Consider the following 8,431-nt stretch of genomic DNA (forward strand, 5'->3'; position numbering starts at 1 on the left):
AGGGAAAGGGTGGGAAGGAATGAAACACATCCCAGCCTATCTCTGTCAGAACCATGGTTTCAGGCAGACTCTCCACTAGAACTAAGGACCTCAAGGGGGCCAATAACACGTTCATTACACAGAGCAGTAAGAGTGTCTATATGTGGGCTACAGACTCACCCAAAGCAGAATCCCTCTTCCTGCTGCCAGGACTGAGCCTCTCCAATCCCCCACCACAAGCATGTGCTCATGTGTGTACTCATGTGTGTGTGTGTACACAGACAAGCAGGCCAGGGTTCTTTAGAACTTCTTGAGCATGAGAGAAACTCCAACCAAAGGAGCTACTTAGGCAAAATTAGGAGCTTTGAGGTTGTTCCACATACTTACTAATGAAAAGTTCTTTCTAGTTGGAATGACCGCCACCCCTACCCCAAAGGCAGCTACTGCCAGGTTGAATGAGGTCTAAGGACAATGGCCCCCATTCTGTGTCCATGCCTTTCTCTGCATAGCAGTTCCATCTGGTATGGAGACAGGGTAATAATTAGATTCAAGGTTTTCCAAAGACTTTATTTATTCAAAAGAGCAAGTCAACAGTACAATTACTCTAGGGGAAGCAAAGTGTAGCTGAATAATTCCTTGACAATGTTCATTCAGTTAAGGAACACGTATTAAGTGTTTGCTTGGTACCAGGCCCTAATGATGGGACACAGACAGATCAGATCTAGTTTCTGCCCTCAAGGAACTCACATTCTAGTAGGGAGACAGATAATTACAGTATAATGTATATGATCGGTTTTATGTTGGGGTGAGTACAACTCAGCCTGGGGCTTAGGGAAGATTTCCCAGAGAAGATGACCCTGAACAGAGTCCTAGGGGACAAGCAGGGGCTAGGGGAGAAAAGTGGGAGCATCATCCAGGTAGAAGGACTGTCATGTGTAGAGGCGGATTGTGAGGAAAGTGAGGGGGAGAGAAGTAAGGAGATATAAGGCTGGAAGAAAAGGCAGGGACCAGATCAGGGAGAGTTTTAAGCTCTGGAAGCCTGAGACAAAATGAAGACTCGGTGCCTGCAGCACAGCCACATCTTTACTTTCGTAATAAGGATTTCCCAACACTACCATGCCTACTCCCATCCAAATTATGCATATACGTCCTTAGGTGAAATTTTCTAGAAAAAAGAAACATAGCTTTTATCATAGTCTCATAAGCCTTCCTCCCCACTCACCCCCTCCCACTGCCCTGTGAAAAAAAAGCAGCGGCAGCCCTGCTCTAAAAAAGATCCCTTTTCCCAATGCTACCAAGCATCATGCCTGCCCACGCTAAGCTCTCTAGCGGCATTATGCTCCATCTCTAAACAGGTAGCAACCTTGCCAATAATTTGGGCCTGCTTGTCTATGCCAGACGACCTAGATGGAGCTGGTACCCCAAGGGGAGGTTACACACAGAGAGGAAGAAGAGGACAGAGGACACTTCAGACTAGTGGAGGGCTCGGATAAATGGCTGGTTTAAGGAAAGTCTTCCCCATTCTCTTCCCAGAAGAGAATTTTCATCATCATTAAAATGGTGATTTTTCAAAAGGGGCAAAAAGCACAGATTAAAACCCCCTGGTGGTACGGGCAATTCCCAGAGGAAAGGGGGAAAAACTAGTAGACCCCAAAGGGAGCAAGAACTTCAACATCATTAGTTGGAACAACAAAAGGCTTGAGAGACACTTTGGCAGATGAATGCCTGCAACAAAAGGCCCACCTGGATCAAGTGGGAAACACTGGCACAAAGCCCAGGAGCAACCCTTAGGATCCCATATCTGGGCTAAGTCAGCCTCAGAGCCTCCCACCAGTGGCAGGCAGGCCCTACACCAGCCTCCTCCACACCAAGGTGATGTTTGGGGATTACTCAAAACTTCTTTTCTCCAGTTTCATTCACATGTAGAAAGTAGGTCTCTAAATGAAGGCCTAAAGTCTCGAATGTATCCCAGCCCCAAATTCTTAAGATTCCAGAAACACTCATGTTCTCCCATCACCTCTGTCACCATGTATTCTTGTCCATTCTTGTATTTCACCACAGCCTGTAGCCACCACAGAGAGTATGACATGACTCATCACAGGGAAAGCAGCCACGGAAGGCTCTCCATACAGTCTTGAGAGTCAGAACTCTTAGGGGTGCCTCCTCTCTGCCAACGGCTCCTTTGAGCCTCCAGCGAGTATCATCTTAGGTAGTCCCAGTTTCGGTCTGTAAAATGGGGCCAAAACTAACCTACTGACAAGGTGGCCGAGGTCAGTACCAGCCTAGGATAAGGATAAGGACATTTCAGCCTTGGTCAGGCTGTGCTCACGCCCCACCTGGACTGCCCTTCTCTTTCCTAAGTGACAGGGTGTGCTTCCCACAAACTCAACCAATGCTTCACACAGGGCCACTTTGCTCAAGAACAGAGAAACATTACCAGAAAGCTAAGAAAACCTAAACAAAATCTCTCCTTCCAAAAAGCTAAAATCTTCACCTCTTGCCAAGGGGCCCCAAGGGAAATGGAACTGAAAAGAACCTGAGCCCCAGAAGCACCCTCCTGCTCCTAGACTCCAAATGTCCAGTCACTGGGAAATGTAGGGATTAAAGGAAGGAAAAATGTTAGAGAAGCTGGAACAAACTGTGCCACTGCTCTTCTTGGGTTTCCAATGACCAGAGTAGCCCAGGTGGAGCGGCAGACTTTGTAAAAAGCCAATTGCTGGGTCCAATGTGTACCTGCCTTCACCACTGATAAAAACCTAAGCTTTCCCTAAGTGGCCTGTACAGACACCAATGATCCAAAAGCTCCTGTCCAGCAGCACTTGCTGCCCACCTGCAGGGCCCTTACCTCTGTGCAGAAGGGAGTAAGCTGTGGATGGACTACGGGCTGGACATACATGTGAAAGGTAGACTCAATCTCCATGGTCCGGCCGTTTAGCTTCAGGATGGGGAACTCAATGATTTCCTGGAATGGAAGAAGCAGAAGAGGAAGAATAAGTATTTTTTTAACCAATTATTTCAAATAACAACTCAGAGTCAAGAATGAGAATGTTTTAGACTCATTACCTCTCACTAGGCCAAACCCAAGACTGAGTGAAATAGTGCCACCTCAGTTACAATCCCAACCCTTCTACTGTGAACATTCTCACAGGTTCCAGGGATGGGACACTTGCCCTATCTCCATTGTCTCTGGAAAGGGGAAGGAAGAAAGCAGTATAAACTGCCCTAGTTTCCCCAACTGGTTCTCCAGCAGAGGCCTGCTCACTCAAGCTCTCAAAAGTAAGCCTCCCTTCCCCTAGCCCAGGTCCCTGCCCTGGAATGGGCCTGGATCTCCAGCCATATAGACAACCAGCCATCAGACCAACACGCAGACTTCAGACTTCTATACATAAAGTTTAAACAGAGCTGATGAATTTCCACATTAGTTTTTATCAAAATAATAATAATAATAATAATAATAATAATAATATCTAAAGCCAAAGGGGATACTAAAAAGGAAAAAAGTGAGTAAGTAATCGGAGCTAGTGCCCTCCCACCTTTCTTTCAGGCAGTAAGCCCTCCTCCTCCCAGCCTGCTTCCCCCACCCAAATCGCTTAGCCAGCCCTTCCCAGTCCACTGGAACGTAATGGAAGAGAAGGAAGAGGAGTGACAATTTGTTTGGTGTCTCTAAGATTAATTTGTCTCCGTTATTTAATAGAGATGCACAGCACCAAGGTCTTGGTGTGCAAACAGGCTTGCAGAACACTGGCTATGCAGCACGCCTCAGACATCGCTCCTGGGAAGGGAGGAATGCACCAGAGCGGGGGAGAGGGCAGGGGAGAGCACACGCGCGCCAGAGAGAAGAGGGAAAGCGAGGAGAGAGAATAAAAAAAATTATTGCTTTTTAATATTCAAAAACAGTTTGCAAAATTTAATCAAAGCAGAGGAAAAGCTAACATTTTTACCACTTTGACATTTTTATTAGCGCTTTCATAAATTTTTAAAACATGAATGGAATTAGTTTACAACACAAAAAAACTGCCCTGAAAACATCTGGAAGAGACAAATAGGAAATAATAAAAAAAATAAATAAAAGCAAAATCCTCTGAGTAAAATTAGCATGTGGAAAAGGCCTCCACTGCAGAGAGAAGGGGGGCTCTGCCCACTCAACAGTCCCAGCAGTCAGCTCCAGTGGCATCCCTACCCCAGGTCCTCCGTTCTGAAGAGGACCTTTCCAGTATCACTAAAATCAAGGCAAATTGGTTCTCTCCAGGGACAGCCTGGAGAAGCAACAGGGAAGCTGCTGACACCTGACTGCATGCAGAAAACGGAGAGTGGGAAAACAGAAAGAGAAATGGCCAATCTTGATAGTTCAGGGCAGCCAGGTTTCCCCACACACATACACACACCCTCAAACATACCCACTACTATTGGGCTTGTTTTTAAAGCATCTATTTTTATTCAAAACATTACAGCAGGACTGAAGACCAAACCAAGGCAGTCAAAGTTCATGAGAGAAATTCACCGGTTCTGGTTGCCTGGTCACTTTAGGGTGATACCCAAAATAGGGGAGCTGACAGGAGCCCCCTGAGATAGGAAGGGCAGAGAAGCTGCAAGGCTGAGGCAGAGCAGGGACAAGGAGGAGGCCCAGTCTGCTGCCTGGCCTAGGTGATGCTTCTCCTCCCGATGTGAAGAAGGTGGGTACTTAATTCCCCAATTTCCTGGGCCTCTCGTTCCCCACAACACACTACAAAGCAGGCCAGGTGGAGGACAGTGCTGTGCTGAAAAACAAAACTGAGGCGCACTCCTCCCTCAAAATACACATTGGTCCCCCTGGAAAATCAGACATCCAAGATCTCTAAGAGCAAACTCTGAGGCGGGGGTTTGTCTGAATCAGGCTCATCTGAGTCCTGAATTTCTGATGTATTATTCTTCCACTCCCACGAAGCAGAAGAAACACTTTCCCAACAGAAAGAGCTCCAAAGCCTGGTGAGTTTGGCTGCCCTGGTGTCTAAGGAAACAAATACAGCCAGCTCCTCACTAACAATGTTAGCTGGGCCCACAATGAAATTTAACCTGTGACACAACTGTACTTTTCATTTAAACTTTCATTTGGAGAGAAGCAGTGTTTGGAGACCTGCAGTTTGTCCTGCTAATAAAGACAAGTGTTGGGACCTTTAAGGATGCCATTCATCTCTGGCTTTTATTAAATTCAATTTTCTTAAGCCCATGATACATTATGAAATTAGGAGTTGACATTCCTCTGGAAACAAAAATATCTATCAAACACAAATAGAAAAAAAACCCAACCCTCTATTACCAAGAATTTATGGCTTAAAGTTGATCTCTTTCCACTTTTTTACAAGCACATGGATGGTTTTAGATATCTCAAATGATATTATAGATCTAGAATCTCATTAGTATTTATTATAAAATAGTAAGCGCTTCAGCTCCTGCCCTGACCAGCTTGGTACCAAGTCAGCATCTCCAGTACACTCTTTGAAAACCTGGCCTATGGGTTTCCCCACCGTAGCTCAATCTTCAGACTTTCCTGCTGCTGGCTTCCTCACCCCTGAGGAAAGGGAATCAACCTAAGAGCTCACACTCGTTATCATCCTCCTAGAGAGGAGGAACGAGCCAGCCTCAGCTCCATGCAAAAAGGTAGATGCCTGGGGACCAGGGACATAGCAGACTGAACCTATCATAAACATTCCCTACAATGTTGCTAGCTCATCAGCTAGGCCTTCTTCCCAAGACCAAGAGGGACTATCAATGGCCAATCTCAGAACATGACTTTGCAGGGCCCCTTCCTCAGTACCATCAGCAGCTTTTGTTAACAATGACCTTGCACACTGGTATATTCATTTGAGCCACTGAGAATGCAGAATGCAAAAGAGGAGCTTCTGACAGAAGACCTTCTGGGGAGTCAGAGTAGAAAGGAATTCATTTAGGTACTTGTTACCTTTTCATATTACCCAGCCAAGCCTAGAACCCCAAAACACTGGCCCCAACAGCCCATTTTTGGGAGAGGAGCCCAATCTGTACCACGTTGGCACAACTCTACAGCCAGTGCACCTGGGGTAGGCCAAACACTTCAACAGTTTTCAGCTGATAATGAGAAGTAACTCAGGTAATCTCAAAGTTTAGGTTGATCGCATTAATTTTAAGAGCCAGCCTCCAGGGGCAGTTGCTCAGATAATGAAACTGTTGTTCCTCATCATCTCCCTAGGAAGTTTTTTTTTTTAGTAGCAGAGTATCTGCTTGTATAAAGGTATCACCAGGAAGAAGAGAACCAGTATGTATTTACCAACTCTCTTTTCTTCTAATAATTGGTCCACAATCCCTTGCATTTATATGTCATTTGCATTCAATTAAACTGCCTGAGAATCTACTGTGTGCAGGACACCGCACAGGTGTTGGAGCAGGATTTAGAGATAAGACACAGTCTACTTTGGAGAAGTCCACAGACTAGTGAGCAGATAAGATTCATGAACAAATAATGAACAATGCACTATGATAAATATCTTCATGAAGGGACATACAAAGTGTAAGGCTTTTCAATTTGAAAGTGTGCTTTCAAAAACATTTTCTTATCTTACCCTTATTAATCCTGGAAGATAGGTCATATCATCATCATCACAATCATCATCAGGTCACAAACCAATACTATTAAGCAGCTACTATTTACCAGGTAGGGGCTGGGTGTGGACACAGACAAATAAGATGTGTCTCCTCTCTCTAAGGTGCCTGAAGTCTGGGCAAGGGGTAGAAAGGGGCTGACCCCAAAAACCTCAGACACATGCAGAAAATGGAGTCATTTCATTCCTTCCATCTATTGCTTACTGTGCGGCAGACAATCTGCTAAATATTTAACAGAAATGAGCTCAATGAACCCTCCTAACAACTCATGAGGTGGGAATCATTATTATCCCTATTTTAGGAATAAATCAAGGCCCCCCAAAAAGTTGTCACTTGCCCAAGGTTATACTGCTAGCAAGGAACAGAGCTGGGACTCCAAATAAGGAAAATGAGATTTAAAAAGAGTAAGACTCTTTTTAAAATGAGATTTAAAAAGAGCAGCTTTCAAAATCTAAAGAGTCAAGAAGTATCTGATTCTTTTAGTCTGAAAGGTTGTTTTTAGGGGGCTCAGTCTACTATCTACTAGGAAGAGAGGCTGCTCTCAAGTTACCAGAGCAATAAATGTGGACTATCCATCCAGGCAGGAAGTCCTAGAGGATTGCTACTGAAAAGCCTCCATTATGGCTGCAGTGACACAGATGGCGCTATGCTCTGAGCTCAGGGAGGTCAGGAACCATGAGTCTTCAGGTTGCATTTCTAGCACCCAGCTCCATTCTAGCACACAGACTTCACTCTCTCAACTTTTAGTGAGTAAACATATGAAGGGGCTAATAAATGGCAAGCACATGTCCCTAAGAGAAAACACTCTACTTTCACAGGGCTCACCACAGGAAATGATCTACCTAAAGTGACAAAGGTAGATGGTAGAACCAGAATTCAAACCTAGACATGTAACACTCCAAGGCGTTTTCCACCAGATCCCCTGCCTCTCATCTCTAAGTGGTTTCTCATCCTCCCTTAACTGCTATAAACCACCAACATTCCAGTTTTCTGTTTGCCCAGGCCAAGGGTTTCTTGGAACACAGGACATTAAGGGCTAAAATTGGGACAGTTGGCCACTCTACACTACCCACAAGCTGCCTGCATCGCTAGGCAGCCCAAGGGTGGAGCATCCTAAATCCAAACGCTGGTCTGCTGAGGGTGGATGGGAACTGGCCACAACTTCACAGCTAAGGATAAAGCCTCAGAACCTGGGTTTTTCAAACTATCCTTGGTTCCAAACTTATTATATCTGCTGTCTCCCTCAATTAAAACACCAGCTGCGAATCTTTTTCTTTTTTTTTTTAAGGGGAGGTAAGACAGAGATAAAAAGGAAGCACCAAGTAAATATTCTTTTACCTTTTTAAGTGAGCAGAGGTTTAAGTTGGAGCAAAGGTTCTAAATGCAACTGCTTTCTCATTACTCAACTAGGAACCCCCGCAATTCTCTTGATAAACTGAGGACAAACTGAAACAGCATTGCAAATGAAATTTCACACTCACAATCAGTAGATTACAAGAAAAAAAATGTATAGGTTATTTACAGGGTATTCAAACTCCCTTCAACTGAAGTGTCTGCAATGATAAGATTATATTTGAAAACAGAATAACAACAAAAGGATTTTAAGCAGGAGAGACTTATGTTGGACAGCTAGAATTTCTTGACCATAGGAGAGAGGGTATAATAGTGTAGTGCTCTTACAGAACTTTTTTCTAAATCACAGATTCTCCTTTGCCTGAACTGATGGTTCTATGACCCTGTCTGAAATAAGGGAATGAGCAGATCACTTTTCATGGCTTGCCCCTCTCAATCTAGGAACTGGCATTCTCTCAATTTAGACAGTAACAACTAATTTATC

General features: G+C 44.5%; 1 protein-coding gene across 12 annotated transcripts in view; it reads right to left on the reverse strand.

Annotated features, from left to right (window-relative positions):
* Nucleotides 1-8,431, reverse strand: part of ERI3 (ERI1 exoribonuclease family member 3) — a 126,391-nt gene that overhangs the window by 91,337 nt on the left and 26,623 nt on the right. For all 12 annotated transcript variants that reach the window (XM_025046418.1, XM_025046420.1, XM_025046417.1 and 9 more), the window contains one exon: nucleotides 2,825-2,941. In XM_025046418.1, coding sequence (XP_024902186.1) covers nucleotides 2,825-2,941 — 117 coding nt within the window. The remainder of the gene's footprint in view (nucleotides 1-2,824; nucleotides 2,942-8,431) is intronic.

Source organism: Pteropus alecto, unplaced genomic scaffold (assembly GCF_000325575.1).
Source record: "Pteropus alecto unplaced genomic scaffold, ASM32557v1 scaffold484, whole genome shotgun sequence".
In the NCBI taxonomy this organism is placed as follows: domain Eukaryota; kingdom Metazoa; phylum Chordata; class Mammalia; order Chiroptera; family Pteropodidae; genus Pteropus; species Pteropus alecto.